At 38.1% G+C, this 16892-nt stretch overlaps 1 protein-coding gene across 3 annotated transcripts in view; it reads right to left on the bottom strand.

The window, feature by feature from the left end:
- Positions 1 to 16892, bottom strand: part of TTC28 (tetratricopeptide repeat domain 28) — a 477328-nt gene that overhangs the window by 350997 nt on the left and 109439 nt on the right. Inside the window, exon 1 of one of the 3 annotated variants that reach the window (XM_010992318.3) lies at positions 323 to 1318. The exons of the other annotated variants lie outside the window; for them this stretch is intronic. Coding sequence (XP_010990620.3) covers positions 323 to 349 — 27 coding nt within the window. The 5' untranslated portion in view covers positions 350 to 1318. Of the gene's footprint in view, positions 1 to 322; positions 1319 to 16892 lie in introns of those variants that run through there. 3 annotated transcript variants of the gene reach the window in all.

The following is a 16892-nucleotide window of genomic DNA, read 5'->3' as shown; positions in this document are numbered from 1 at the left end:
ACTGGCTCCTGCAAAGCTAATCGTGTTGGTCGCTCCAGAGGGCTTCTAAAGCAAAGGGATGTTTCTAAGCTGTCACCCCCACCCACCCACCCAACCCCAGTACGAGCATACCAAGAAGGAAAAACTTAAGGGGCAGCGGACGCAGACCAGACTTGGCAACTCATTCTTAAGGGACTGGCCTAAGTCCCTAAAGAGACAGAGCTGCTTGGACCTGCCCGCCCAGCAAACTACGGAAGGGTTGGAGGGACCCGAGGGCAATCGCCCCCTGTCACCACTCCCTGGGTCGAGCATCAGGGCCCCGTCCCCACGAGGGGACACTTACCTTCTTCCGGGGCTGCCATTTCATCATATTTGTACAGCCGATACGTGGAACATCAAGATGCGGGCTGGGGGCTGGGGGCAGATGCAGGGCAGCGGCGACTGCAAGTCATGCTGCCTCCCTCCCACCCCCTAATTCTTTCCCATATTCACTGCAAAGGGGAAAGCCCTGCAGAGTCCAGTCTTTTCGCCTTCAGTTCAATGGAAAGTATCCCCAAACCACGAAAACACTTCCCAGCGGGCTAGGAAGTCCCAGCAGCAACCGGCGTACTCCTGCCAGGGCGGAGCATTTTCCCCCCCGGGCCAGTGCCTGCAAAAGGAGCCTGCGGCAGGGGGTCTCCAAGCCGGCGGCAGAGACCCTCCCTCAGAGAAGAGACGGAGAACACGGGCTGCTGCAGAAACCCAGCCGGGCTCCTGCCATCCAAACCCTTTTTGGCGAATTCTCCTCTTCTCAGAAAAAGATTAGACAAGCGATCAAACCCTCACGCGCAGCCTGGAGCAATTCCCAAAATTCTGGGTGTATTTCTCGTTTGTAAAATTTAGCAAAGAAAATTCCAAAGATCTGTAATCAGAGCTTCTTTACGCTGTTTTCTCTTCCTTCTTGGATAACCTGGGGAAAGGATCAGCCCTTCCCAAAATGCCTACCTTCCCTGAACACTGTAAATAGGAAAACTTGGTTTGTGTGTTTAGATTTTTTTTTTTTAATTCCCAAGAACCTTAGTGGGAAAAGGCTGGAAGGAAATCCTGCAAGAACCCAACTCCACAGCTCAGTCTGCACTAATGACTTCCTTCCCTTCAGTGCGAGCGCAGCCTGCCCAGCTCCAGCCACACAGAGCAAACGGTTTCTGGGTCTTAGTGCCACGACATCTGTTCCAAAGCAAAAAGTAATGCATACAGTTTCAGAGCCATCCAATAGCTCCCAAGGAATCAGTCAAAGAGACCTATAGAATCAGGAAGCAATTTCAAAAGATGTAGATTTGTGCATTATACCAAGAGAAAAAAGGAATAGAGGAGGTTTCTTAGACCAAAAGGCTATAAAATCTAAAAGTGTGATTTGAAGGAAAAAGATTTAAGTTATCTGACAAGATAAAAATTTCAATCAAGAATACACTCTGCTTCTCTAAATTTAGCATTAATTTTATTTTATTTTATTTATTTAATTTAATTTTATTTATTGCTATAGAGATTGAGTTTCATTCAGTTTATGTAAAATGATTCCACCCTATTTAAGGAGACACATCTCCAAAACACAAAATACTGTGAATTCTATTACTTGTCATCCAACATGTCTATCAATTCTTGCCCCGCCCACCCCCACCCCCACCCCCAGGAGGCTACTCTGATAGCTGGGAAGTAATGAGCAGTGTACGCTACTAGAATACTACCTGATGTACATAATAACAGTAACTGATGTACTATCAGTCCAATGTTCCGATGTTTAACTTACAGCTCTGACTTCTATAATGCATTGGTGAGACTGGCTGATGTGGGTGATGATATGCAGATTGGACACTAACTATATCAGATATAAATATCTATCATTGAAATACCCAAAACAGTTAACTAAAACAAATTACTTTTGAGGTTTTTTTCTAACCACAAGAGTCTGAAATTTAATTATGAAATCATTATCTTTTAAAACATAATAATATTAACAATTGTAGCTGAAAGAATACATACTAGTTCTTGAGCCACTGCTCTGTGCCAGGACCTATGCCTACATTCATTATCTCATAGAAGCAAAGTCTTATTGTTCAATTTTTTAGATGAGGACACTGAGATTCAGAGGGGTCACTTGCTTAACTAAGACCACAACACATAGAAGGTGGCGGGGCTGGAATTCAGAACCATGGTGACCTGACTCCAGAGCCTATGCCCTTTCCACTACATGCATCATACATCACACCAACCTTACCTCTCTTCCCAATAAAACTATTAAGTGCTTATGACTTAATCACCTATAATTTGCCAACCCCTGTTCCAGGCACTAGAAATATGAATAAGAGGCTATCCTTGCTCTTGAAATTACATATTACAGGCAGCAGTCACCATAATACCAATACTCTATATATGTTCTGACATATCCAAATCATTCTGCACAGCTTAACTTGGATATCCTACTAACATGAAAAGTTCAATACATTCCAAACCAAATTGATCAATCTACCCCCAAATCAGTTTCTCTTCCCAACTTTCTCATATCTGTCCATAGCACTGTTATTCTTCCAGGATCACAAACCAAAACCTTAATTAATATCATTCCTCATGCCTAATCTATCACCAACTCTTTTCACTTCTTTCTTAGACATTGCTTTCAGATTCCTACTGCTGATATCTGTGGTCAGAACCTCACAAAACAGATATATATTAAGTCCCAACTAGGTTCAAAGCATCATGTAGGACAGAAAGGTATAAAACTAAGTCCCTATGCTAGAAGAAGTTACAAAGAAGTAAGCACAGAACTGAAGACCTGTAAGACATTGCAAGACACTGCCTTGGACAGTTAAACAAATGAGTTACGTGGTCAATAGCGTTCCAGGAGTTAGAAGGAAAAATCATTGTATACAGGGCAAGCCAAGGAAGGTGTCACGAAGGAATGTGAAGTAGACATTCAGAAGAGATATAACTCATTGTTTCTAGAGCCAAAAGCCACAGTGCTTACCATGGCCAGTAATGCCTGTCAGGATCTGGACCCATTCTACCTCTCAGAACTCATCTCTTACCCACCTCCCACTGCCTTACTTAGCCCCTGCTATACTGGCCACCTCACTGTCCCTTGAACATGTCAAGCATATACGTCTTGCACCCTCTGCCTGAATCACTTTTCTTCCAGAAACCCTCTTGGATCCCTCCCTTAGTTCCTTCAGCTCAAATAACATATTAGAAAGACTGTCTGTCATCATCCCTTCTAAAGTAATAGCACCATGACCCACACACTGTTACCTTCTATCTTCCTCACCCTGCCACATTTACTTCATAGCCCTTATGACATATATTTTATTTAATTAATATCTTATTTATCCCACAGGAATATAAATTCCAAGGGAACAGGGACTTTGCTGTAATATCAACACCCAGAGAACGATGCTGGACACAGTAAGCAATCAATAAATATTTGTTGAATAAAGCAATGAAAGAAAGAGAAAAAGGAGAATAATGTGAGCCAAGGAGGCAAGCCCATGTAAGATGTATTCAAGGTATAAAATACATTGACCTGCCTAAGAGATATGGCTTAAGTATGAGAATCTTAGAGGTAGAAACTTTGTCTTGTTCAGCTTTGTAATCCCCAGTGCCCAGCACAGTGCTTGGCACAGCGGATGTGTTTAATATTCATGGGACAAAAGAATAAATGGGGGTGGGGGGGCAGGAGGTGGAGGGTGGAGATTGCATGATGAATGGGTGAAATTCCATTCCGTTCCATATGAAGTAAAAAATAGTTTGGCAAGGTATGTTGAAACTAAACAGTAGGGAACACTGTGAGGCAAAGAAATTTGGACTTTATCCTGCTGTAGAATGCAGGGCATTAAAGGTACTAACAGTAGTCAGGGGGCATAGTTAAAACAGCATTTTTAAGCAATCAAATAAAACAAAATATTAACTATGATTTTATGAGGCTGTTTTGTTTATGAGCCTTTAGATTTTTTTAACTACATGCATAATTAAAATGCTTATAATGACCATTTGACAGATAGCAAAATAAATTTAGAGGAATTAAGTTACTTGTTCAATACCACATGGCAAGTCAGTGGCAATGGAAGGACTAGTACCAGGGCTTATAAACCAATGCCTGAGCGATGGGGGCCGGAACCAAAAATTGCTTAGGGGTCAAGATAAAAGTTTCTATTTTTCACTCTGCCTCTGACTTGCTATATAACAAAAATTGTTAGAAGGGTAAAGCAGGTGACATGAATAAATGAAAGAGTCAGGTATAAGATAAAAAGAAATTCTAAAGATTATAAATCTGTAGATAGATAAATCATGTAAAAGAGGTAGTTGCTACATAACGCTAATCAATTGATGTCACACAGGAATATCAGTCTAATGGTGCCAGAGCGTCTAAATTTTCACGAGAAGCTAAACATTTCCTGATTTTTAACTGTTTGCTCAAAACTTTTAAAGCATCCTAACAGGCCAAACAAAACATGCCTGTAGGTCCAAATTCCATCTGCAAGTCATAATTTGTGACTGCTGACTTAAACCACTCAAAGCTTCACTTTCCCATATGTAAATTAAGAGACCTACATGGTTCCCAATCTATGGAGTGGTTTTCTGCAGGCATCTGTGAATCCATATGCATACCACACGTGGTCTGTGACTGAAGAGCACTCTCCCATGCTCAGATGTTATTGGATTAATAAAGGACAAAGTTACTTAAATTGGAAGAGAAGGAGTCAGAAAAGTGGACTGTACCATGAAAGGAAAGAGAGAAAACATATTTATATTTTGACAGAAAGACAATCTAAAACTTCAAAGTGATAAAAAGGTTTTAAATAACTGTTTTTTAATTTTTTAGGTATATTTCCTTTGGGTCACTTATTTGTATGGCATTTCTTCCCCTCAACAGGGGAAGAACACTCCTGAGTGTTTCAGCTTTCATTTAATAGGTACCACTCAAAAGAGGACCATTACCTAGAAGCCTTTAATTATGAATACTATCTTAAATCATATTATTTTTCCTTTGTGTCTTTACTTCTTTATTTTGCTTAATCCAAAGAGACTCAGTAATTACACCTGAAATATTTATAGCATTACCATTATACCAATGTACTTTGTCCATTAGGAATTTCTTATATAGAACTACGAAGCTAACACAGTTCAAAATGTTGTAACTTACCTTATTGTTTCAAAGATCTAAAGTCAAATGGTAAGAACATAATTTCTTAGATCTGCAGTCACTAAAAGGCATTTTTACAACTCTATTTTTTAACACAGCACTTTGCAAATCACTTCCTTAAAAGCAGATACTATAAAACAGTCTATTAAAGTGGTATTTTCCTCAATAACTACGTGTCTATTCAAATCGGAACAAAAGCAAAAAAGAGGAAATGAATGGAGAAAATATACTTTTTCCTCTGTTGTGAATTTCTTCAAGATTTCCTAAAGAGTGATACATCTGACATTGATCACAGGGTAAATGCCTGGAAAAGCTAGTCTCATACTTATTTACATTTGTTGTGCTTTGGAAGTAAAATATTAAACTCGATGTTAAACAGTACTTGGAAAATATATTAATTTTCCTAAAGACCTCTAAATTATTTTCAAGTGTCTAAAGAGATGTTAGGAAAGCAAAGGGACAAAGGCAGAAGTGTATCTGAGACCAAAAAATTTGACCTTGTTAGTAATATTTCACACAATTGCGTGCTTTCAGAATATTAAGGGCCTTGCTTTGATAAAAAAAAAAAAAAAAGAAAACTAAAATAACCTGTCACAGTACAAATTCTGCCACACAGCCAAGCTGATGCAGGACCATGTGCTCATTCCTTGGGAGGGAAACTGCTCCACAACATCCAGAGAGAATCACCTCTAACCTTACCCACATCACTTCCTTCCACTACATCAGGCAATGTCAGAGAGGCTGAAGCCCAATCCTTTAAAGTCAACACAAATTGACTGAATGCTCTTTATATACAAGGGGCTGTACTAGGTACTGTGAGGGGAGATAAAAATAAATCAGAGGGCTTTTGTCTTTGAGGACAGAGCAGTCTGGTGGAGGCTGAAGGAGAAGACAGGTACACAACCAATAAAAATAACAACACGAGCAGCTAACCCTTACTGATCTTGCCATTCATTTGACTCTTAAAAGCCCATGCTCTTAGCCCAAGCTAAGTACCAGAAGAATGGAATAATTAATGGCATAGTATCTCACTAAGACTATGGGAGCCTCAAAGAGTAATTAATTCTGACTGTGGTAACTAAGGAAGATTTTACAGGACAGGTGGTACAGTATCCCTTCAACAAGGAGAGACAAGTTTTAAGGAGGAGTGTTCCAGATTGAAAGAATAGAGCATGAGCCAAAACATGAAGGTATGAACATGGGCCATATTATTAGCATGTCATCTAATAGATCTGAGACATTTAACACAAGGCAAGGTGAAGTGGAATTAAAAGGTAGAGGGCTGTGAATGCTATTACCTTAAAACTAATAATAATAAATCTCATTTACTGAGTATGTGCCAAGCATTAAATTCTTTTATATAGTTCTTTTATTCACTGATTCATCCTAACACCTTTACAAGGAGGAACTATTATCATGCCCATTTTACAGACAAGGAAATTAAAGATAAAGAGTTGAGTAAATTCCCAAATAATCACGGCTAGAAAGTGGTTGAAAGGAAATACAAGTCAGTCAGACTCCAAGACGTTGTTCTTAACTCCTGACTTAGAACACAGTGATGAGCAGCCCAGGATTTTAATCAAGGTATTGGCAAAATCTATTTGAGTTTTATGCTAACTCTGGAAGTCCTGTGAAGGGTGGAAAGAATAGGAGAACAATCAAGACAGGGACGTCAAATAATTTTCTGTCAGAATAGGGCAATAAGGGATGAAGAGGCCTTGAATTAGGGCAGTAGAAACAGAAAAAGGACCTTCTCGAGAGAAAGTTTACAAGTAAAAGGTCCTAAGGGCCTGTTACATGAAAGAGACAGAGAAGGAAGACTTTAAAGATGATCCAGAAATTTTTCAACATCTTTTAGAGAAAGAGATACCCCACTAAGGTAAGGATCACAGAAAAAAACAGGTAGATACTGAATTCAGTTTGAAACTTATAGAGTCTGAGGGAGTGGTAAAAGATACACCAGGGACATGCAGTAGGCAGGTGGAGGTATGGTCTAGAGTTGAGGATATATATCTGTACCTACAGCTATGAAGAGATGTGTAGGTCAGTCACATAATGATGATATGCACAAAGCTTTTGGTGGTGGAAAAAAAAAAAAAGACTGTCCCAAGGATGGAGTTTGGAGCAAGAAGATAAAAATAGAGAGAAAGAGAAAACAGAACCAAGTCTGAGCGAATCTATATTTCTAAATACAACATAACTCAATGGCCAGTGGAATGGGTGGGAGACCTACCTAGTTTGCTGAGGCAGCAATTTTTATTTGGCAAATACTGCCTGGTTCAAACCTTAGATCCATCATATGTTAGCTATGTGACCTTGGGTTACTTCATTTTTCTGTACCTCAGTTTCTAACTCTGTAAAATGGAGATAATAACAGCAACTACCTAAATATGGCTGTTGGAAGATTAAACTATATCTGTAATTATACACATACATAATATACTCTGTAAATAATACTATGTGTTTAGTATTATCATTGTTGTTGTTTTACTAAGCTAAACCTACATTTTTTTTTCTCTTTCTTTGTCAAACCATGGATTTTGTAGTGATTATATATTAAGGACTACAAACTGCCAGAGCTAACCCTCGTATTTCAGTGGTCAAACCATTTTTCTAATGGGACTTATGCTTCTGTTCATGACATAGCAACTGGGACCAAGCTTACTCATCTGACACAACTAGAAAACTGGATAAAATACAGGAAAAATACTGTTTTCATACTGTTGCAGGCAACAGTATGCACACAGTACTATGAACCTTGAGAGAAGCAAAACAAATGAGGTAACCCCTATGATCACCCTGGATTTTTGCCCAGAGGCGCCTTCTGGATCACAAAGCATGAAGAGGGTCCCAAGCAGAGCACAATGAGAAGGAGACAGAGATCAGAGTATGAGGAAGCCAAAGTAGCAAGAACATTCAGGGTAGAGAAATGGAGAAGATGAACTCTGAGGGTGCTACATACACAAGGTGCTCCAGAAATCAACACACAGATCTTGTTGAGTCTTGGCCAAGTACTAAGTTGTCCAATGTAGGGTGAAACTCCAAGAGGCTAGGCAAAGGAAAGCTGTAAGCTCAACAATTGTCAGAGTTCTCTAGGGCTGCCAGTCTTTCAAGTTCCAACAGCCAGAGTGGAAGGAATACCTGGGATATTCAGTAGAGACCTCAGAAAAGTCATGTCTTAACAGAAGAGGTAAACTAGCCTGGAGTAAAGTATACTGAAAACTCACCCTAATAAAGCTTAAAAACAAACCTTGAAAAAAGCAACTTTAATCTACAAGTAACTATCTGTCAAGAACAAAGTTCAACACTCTTTGGAGGAAAACAACAAAATCTAGCACTCAAAGAAAAAGTCTAGCATTCAATCATTTCCCAATGATGCTTATTAGAGGACATGGGTGCTAACCTGGAAATGCTTTCTTATCTCTTTGGTAAGCAATTATTCTTCTATCTTATCTTTCTATGACTGTGATGCAAATTTCTCATATAAATTCTGGGCTACAATCTGATTACTTCTCTCTACCAGGTAGCCATAGCCATAAAGCATGTGTAATTTTGCTGCTATATAATTTATCAGTTGGGGAGAATTTTCAGCATATGTCATCTTCAGTTAAAACTTATAGAATTTATTGGACGTAAACTCAGTAGTCAAATATTTGGGACAGAATATGCAGCTTTGGATTTATTAACCTTCCTAAAGGGAGCCTGAATGTGCAGGGGTAGTGCGTGCGTGCGTGCGTGCGTGCGTGTGTGTGTGTGTTTTAATATGTCAAGTTTTACTTAAGAAAGATGCTTGAACTGGGGCTTATTTAGTTGTGTTTTTAACCAAATGAGGCTTTATTTCTCTGGCTATGGTTAAAAGAAACATGGGGAAGATAACTTCTTTTCAACCCCAGGGCAGGAAACAGGCTATGAGAAAAGAAAGTCAGTAGAGATAAAACATTATTCTTGAGGTCCATTTGAAGGCATTCTAATGATTTGCTGCTTAACTCTGTAATGAATTTGTAAGCAACCAAATGGATTATTCACAAAATGGACACTTGTTTATGGTGGTTGTTGAACTCCCTGGTACCTGAACTCCCATCCTCTGCTTTAGGAAAATTCTCCATTATCTGAATCTTGGTGAAATCTAGGTTTCTCATGACAGAAACCAAAAAGGTCAGATAATTACTTCCCCTACCACCTGATAGCCAGGATGAAGACATAACACCTAGGTTCCGTTCTTTGCCAGAAGTCTGAATGTGAAGCAAGTGACACAAGGAATGGTGACAGAGAGAATTTACTCTGGCAGTAGCAATGGCAACACCCGGTTATCAGAGCCAAAGGGCTCATAATGATATACAACATACAGCTCCAGCAGCAGTGGTTCCAGCTCTGGCAGCCAGGATACAACAGTTACTGTGGCACTATTCTGCAGAAATCCAAGTACCTTTTGATTAAAGCAAGTTGTTTTCTGTTACTTGCAACTAAGAACCACAGCTGACTCACACAGAGACGTTTGATTTGGTTATATTAGGCTACAAGATTGTCTTGCATGAACAAACATGTATGTATGATGGAGAGCTCCAAGGCACAGTCTTCTGCCCTCTTTTCTGCCTAGAAGTACTCTCTCAGATCTCACCTAGTCTCAAGCCTCTAAATGCCATCTCTTAATTGATGACTCCCATATTTATACCTCAAATTCCTGCCTCTCTATTGAGCTCCAGACTTGTATAGATAACTGCCTACTCAACATCTTCACTAAAATGGCTAACAGACATCTCAGACTTACATAGCCAAAACCATACTCTTAATTTCCCTGCAAAAATCTGGTCCTTCTTCAATCTTACTTTATCTCAGTTAATGGCATCGCCATTCACCCAGCAGCTCAGACCAAAAACTTAACAGTTACCTTGGATTCTGCTCCTTTCCTCACCCTCAACATCGAATTCATTAGTAAGTACTCAGCTCTCTATCTACAAATTCTAACTCATGTTCTGCCACTTGGCATCACCTATACCCCTTCTTCCTTAGCCACAGTTGGCATTAATATCAACTGGACTATTACAATAGCTTCCACTTTCCTTCCTGTGATCTAGCTCTCTGTGTAGCTAGAATGATCTTTTGATACTGTGAATCAGATCATTCATGTCTGAAACCCACTTCAGGCTTCCCTTTGCACAAAGAATAAAATACAAAGACTTTACCATGTCCTACAAGGCCCCACATCATCTAGCCTCACCTTTTACCCTCATCTCTCATTAACTGTGATGTGGCCAGACCGGCCTTCTTATGCTTCCTTCATGACCTAAGTGGTTGCAGTTATGTCTGCCTGGAATTCTCTTCCTCCAGAATTGGTATTCTTTCTCAATATTCAAGTCTCTTTTTAAATAGCAAGTCCTCAGAAAGTCCTCCTGAACAAAATCAAATCCCCTCCCCAAATTCACCATATATTCTCTTACTTTGCTTTGTTTTCTTCAAACCAAGTATTACATTTGAAATTGCATTATTTACTCATTTGATCACTATGTCATCCAACAGATTGTAAGATCTATGGAGTGGTATCTATATTGTTCACCACTATAATCCAGTACTTAGAACAGTTCCCAGCACACATTAGGTACTCATTAAATACCTGTTCAATGAATGAGTGAATTTAATGTTATTTAATCAGTTATATAAGATTGAATACATAGAATTTCCTTTTGTGATAAAATTTCCAGGATGGCTTTTGTTCATTTATCAAAGGACACTTGTAAATATCTTCACTTTTGAAAGATGCACTCTTCCAAGTAACACCAGAAAGGGCTATTCCCCTTAAGTCAGTGCTACCCACTCGCCTAAATCCAAAGATACTTAATTGAAAGAAATATAAGCTTCTGAAAAATTAGCAATAATTATTCTGAAAAATAATTATGGTCCAATAGTGGTTTTTTTATTGCAAGAACTCCACTATTATCACTTTCTATTTTCACTTGTATTAGGGGAGGATCTTACATTACCCAAAAATGGGTAGATAAAATGATCTCTACATAGTTTAATAAATAAATTAAAAACACTTTGAAAACCTTAGATAAAGTACAAATCACTTGTCAAAAGTACAATCTCATTTGTCAAAACACGAAAATGAGAAAAGAGAAGACACAGAAGTAACAGGCTCAGAGCTGCCAAACTGACAGGCTGTCTTAAGTGACATAGTCAAAACATTCATATGCTAATTTTTTAAAGTGCTGTCTATCTGGCCATCCATATAAAAACATGAGGGCTTTTTCTTCCTATTTCAAGAGTATATGAATGGATCAGACAGTGGAAACTCTGATTACCAAATTAAGCGACAGCATTTAAGATCGTAAAGAATTTTCTGTTTTTTATGAATGAACATATAAGATAATAACTAACTTGCCTGGAAGGTAATTCAGAAGATCCAGTCCCCACAGAAAAACTCTTATCAATTATACCACTTAACACAATTATTGGCAGTCTCCTATATATAGGACACAGTGCAAAAGATGACATTCCATGTTACCAGCTGGGGTTAGCTATATACTGTTAATGGCAAAAATTATATACTGTAAACAGCAAAAATTGAATAGCAAGTAACTACAAATAGAGTTAAAGATGTAACCAAAATGTACAAATACTATTTTAAATTATTTTCCTTTTTCATTTAGTATCTTCAAGGGTTTTCATGTTCACATTTCTGCTGGGTATTCCTCCCTCTTGCAACACTAATAATTCTAAATAAAAGAACATCTTGAAATGTTCCCTTCGTTGGATGATGAATCCATCATCAAACCTACACTCTCATGTATCATCCCACTTTCTGGGATGTGGAATCCAGTCTAGCAATAATACTGAACTTTTGTTCAAATTTGCTTTGGTAAGAATGCTGGTATTTCTAGACTTGGGTTCAGATGTTCTACTGCTAAAAAAGAAATTGACCACATATTGAATGATTCCATTTATGTGAAATATCTAGGCAAATCCATAGAGACAAAAGTAGATTAGTGAGTGGTTGCCAAGTTCAAGGGAGCAGGGGAAATGAAGAGTGGCCGCTAATGGGTACAGGGTTTCTTTTGGGAGAGGTGAAAATCACCTGGAATTACATAGTGGTTGCACAATTTTGTGACTAAATGGAAAACCACCAAATTGTACACTTTAAAAGGGTGAATTTTATGGTTATGTGAAAAATATCACAATAAAGCTGTTACTTTAAAAAAAAAAAAAAGGTGGTCAGCTTTCCCCAGTTCACAGAAGAATTAAGTTAATATATAATTCTATTTAAAACTTTTCCTCTCATAAATTTTTAAACTCTTTAGCATGAGCTATTACTCATCTTCTACCACCAGACAACAAAAATTAAAAATTAGCAAACTAATGTCAGTATGAAAAGTTGAAAAAAACAGATCAACATTCTTAGTTGAATGGGTTATTTTATTCATGGACATGTGTTGATAATATTAATTTATTATAAGTATGTACCACAAAACCATTTTCTGTAATCATCACTGTCTATAGTGCATTTGAAAGAAAGTTATATAACATTCTACTAAGAACCCCATAGCTCTAAACGGTGTCATGTTTAGACATGTTAGAGCCAATGAAACCAAACAAAGCTAATAAGGCCAAAAAAAGATGAAAATAATCTTTATCTTTATAACAACATATGCTAGCCTAACATAGCGCACCTATGACTATAAACTCTTTAAAAAAAGCAAAAAATAAAAACCTGTGCACAAATGTTTCTCAATTGCCCATGAAAAGGAGGTGGAAAGGTTGTTTCTTATAATCCTCACCAACTTCAGCAGTACCACCTTCAGCACCACTTCAAAGATAAAATTTTTAAATTCCAATCCTAAAACACAGTGACTATTCTATGTGTCAGAATCAGTTCCAACTTAAAAAGAAATCTAAAAAAAAAAAACCCCAAAAACAAAAGAACAAAAACCTCTGCTTCCTGAAGCATAGACAGCTCTTATGACAAGTAATAGTCACAATTTTCATATCTACTAAGTGGAATACTACTTATTTTATTGAACTCTCTTTTTTCTATATCTTAGTAAACTTACATGGACTTTCTAGGTATAAAATATGTTTCCTATAAATATTTTTGCCTTAATTTTATATAAAAATCTGTTTAAAAGTTTTACCTCTAAAAGCTTAGAGTACAATTCGAAATAATAGTAAAATGCATTTAAATGGATAAAGAAGCTGGGTGTGAGGATTTCCAGAAATACACAAATAAATGAATGAATGAAACAAATTTATCCAAATAGAAATACAAAACTTAAGTAGATTTTAACTTGAAGGTATTATGGACTTCATTCAAATTCTATCTAAAAAAGCCACTCTAAAATGGGTGAGACAATTTGAAAAATTCCAGATGTGTCTAAGCCTGTTTTTCAATAACTTTCTCAATAATCTTCCCAGAAATAGAAGTTCTAATACAAACCAGGATTTGGTAAAGACAGAAACATCAAAAGGTATGTTCCTAAACAAGAGGCTTAATCTTTTTTTAAAAAAAGTCAGTTTCTGAAAGGTAGTATTGAAATATTTACAAGGATAGCAACAATGTAGTCTTGCTTTATCAGATCATTAATGTATCATGTATCCCAGTAAAAGATTATTGAACACAACATCCAAAGTCCAAATATCTCCTAGCTGTAGGCAGGGTGGGTGGGTGGGTGGGTGGGTGTGTGTGTGTGTGTGTTGACTAAGGGGATGGGAGTGGTATGTGGTTTGGTTTGGGAGTTTTTATATTCTTACTCCAAAGATCCTAATCTTTTTTCTAATCAAAAGCCTAAAGAGGGTGAACAGAACCTGATAGAAACTGCCTTGCCCTCCAACCTTTCTCTCGAAGCACCACCTGCTCCCTCTTCCGGGTCAGGTCCACCCATACTCCAAGACCAGTTTCTGCTTTTTGCAGAAAGTATACATTAGCAGTCTCTTTTCTTTCTTGTTATTGCTGTTGCTCCCTCTTAACAATGCAGTTATCCTGTGTTTGTCCTCAATCACCTAAACTGAGTCCTGACTCCTTGGTGCCCACTCTTTATCCAAGTTTTTTATTCCTGGTTTCTGACTACCCAGAAATCTGAACCAAAGTCTGGTTCTTGCCCTCAAAAACAACTTGATACCTGACCTGTACTATCTGGCTCCGATCCCTGGTATGCATCTCCTATTCTAGACCATCCACTGTTCTCATATACCCCAGGCTTGGCTGTAACTATCAGTTTCAAGGCTGCCCTTTTAGGAAATGTTACTTATCCTGTGGAGGAAGAATGGGGAGGTGAAGGAACACGTTCATTGAGAAAAAAGGTTAAATACCAACAAATATATATCCTTCCCTTCTCATGTCTTGTCACCCCAATTACAGCCATCATTCACCACAAAACTTGTCTCAACAGCTTCTCTTCTCTAAACCCATGTTATAATTATACTTCGTGTATATAGTTTGGTATTAGTTGTTCTCTGATTGTTGCATATTTGTTAGTATTTACTCTCCTACTACCTTTGAAGGTAGGAACAGTATTTTAACAATAATGTAATAGCTACAGTTTACTGAGCAACTGTGATAAATTGAATTATCTGTTCAAAATACTCACAGCTCTACTCTACCTGGTCCACCTAAAAAAAAAATCCCTCCCTTTGAGAAGAGTATACTTCCTGCTCCACTGATGTCAGGCTTGGCCAAAAGAATGTGAATAGAAGTGGCATATGCCACATCTTAACAGAATTTTAAGAGATATCACACTATTCCATCATGCCTCTTTTTACTCTGTGATGAGACTGGTATGTCTAAGATATGGGGCTGAATCCCGTCTGGGTCCTGGAAGGAAAAGTTGTAGAGCAGGCCTGCAGTTGACCTGCAACCAAAGTGAATAAGCAATGTGAGTGAGAACTAAACTTTTGTACTTGTAAGCCACTGAGGTCTGGTGATTGTTACCCCAGTATAATACTAAATAACATTCCTCCCCCTGCTGCTGCCTTCTCCATCCCTAACTTTCCAGTCTACACATTAACAGTAACCACAACTACCACACTAGAAATTCCAAGAAGTTACTTGGGGAGTCCTATAGCTTTCCCTACCCCTAGTCAAAGTGGGGCTGGGAGCTTCCAAGAAAATTAGTCATTGAGAGTACCTATGGTAACAGAAGACTGGCTCTCATTCCCCATTCGGATAATCAGACTAGCTGTTTGGGCGTGTTAGATCACAGATCAATGGGCCCGACTAGGCCCCAGAATTTACATGTCTACCAAATTTCCAGGCAGTAGAAACTTTAAGAACTACTGGGTTAGGCAATGAATAGTTGATCTGCCCTGATAATTTTAAAGAACTAGCAGAAAGGGGGCATCAGTGGAGTAGCTTAACTCTGATCATTTGGAATGGCAAAGATAAAAGAATTTCCAAAATTTAGATATCATAGAAGGTGGCCTGGGTATCTCACCCAAGAGGACTGCCTGGAGGCAAGGGGATTCCAGGTGCAGGAGGCTTAAGATTGTACCACAAGATGTGGACCCTGAGAGACTGGAAGATAAAGAACTGGAAATTAGTCTCTCATATTAAAAAACTGCAATGGGGAAGTTCCTAGAGGATCCTTCAAAATATTTACACACATGCTTCCATAAGAGAACTAGCATTTGGACACCTGCCAATGGTGACCAGAGAAACTGCAACAAACAACAGTGAGTGAGCTACAACTGCACCAGTAAAAGGAGAGATATTTAATTCTTTCCATCTTCTTCCTTTTAATACATTGTAAGAGCTAGAGACATAGAAGAGATGGAGAAAAAAAAAATTTTTTTATGATGAAGCCTGAGTCACTGACTCTAGAGAAAGAGGAAGGGAAGAACGTTGAATTGGACCGAAGTAAGTTTTTTTTGTAATACCCAAAAGTACACAGAAAGTTATGGAACCAGGAATCTGCCCAGAAAGAGGGATTTGACAGATTGTGGCTGAAGACAACGATTTATAGGAAGATAAAGCCATGTCATGTTTATACCCTCATAAGATGGTTAAGGAAGCCAGCTGCTAATTTACCGTATCAGCACCTTCGTTTTCCTGATTACGTGCATATCTTTTATAATCTCTTGATGATGTTTACTTTTCAATTTTCTTAAGGAAGGATTTCTCCTATCTATGAAAAAGACTAAATTAGAGTGTGATAAGATTGGTCTTCATTTGCTCACTTCAAAAGGGAAAAAATCCTCAGGCGTGTATCTTCCTTAGAACAGAATTTAAAATGAAATATCCTCTTTCTCTCTCAGTATCAGGACTTGTACTTTATCTCTACTTTTTCTACCATCTCTAAGTTTCCCTGTTACCACTTCATTTTCAATACTAGAAGATATGATACTTATCCGGTACTGACCCTCCCAGGATTTTTACATCCCCCTAACTAAACTACAGCATTCTTCACTGCTTTAATATTCTCTTCCAGAACAGAAGGAAGCAATACCACTTGCAAGCCATTTATATTAAGCCAAATTTTAAAATAACCTGAAATGACCTGATATTGTAGTCTTTTATAGACTTCACACCAGATGCTTCCCATTTTATAGACTCCCTAAAACTTCAATTTCTTACTGCTGTTCTGCACCTCTGTGTCCAATGATCATTTATAATCAGCAGAACTATAAAACATTATAGATTTACATTTCTGGTTACTGGTTTAGGTTTACAAACTCTGGTTTCCTTCATTTAGGAGAAAAATTTTTCTTCAGCTGTCTAACTGAGATACAATTAACAGGATGAGCTCCACATGTA

The sequence above is a fragment of the Camelus dromedarius genome, chromosome 31 (genome assembly GCF_036321535.1).
Source record: "Camelus dromedarius isolate mCamDro1 chromosome 31, mCamDro1.pat, whole genome shotgun sequence".
NCBI lineage: Eukaryota > Metazoa > Chordata > Mammalia > Artiodactyla > Camelidae > Camelus > Camelus dromedarius.
Note: the sequence above shows the minus strand (reverse complement) of the source record. Positions and strands in the feature narration are given on the sequence as shown.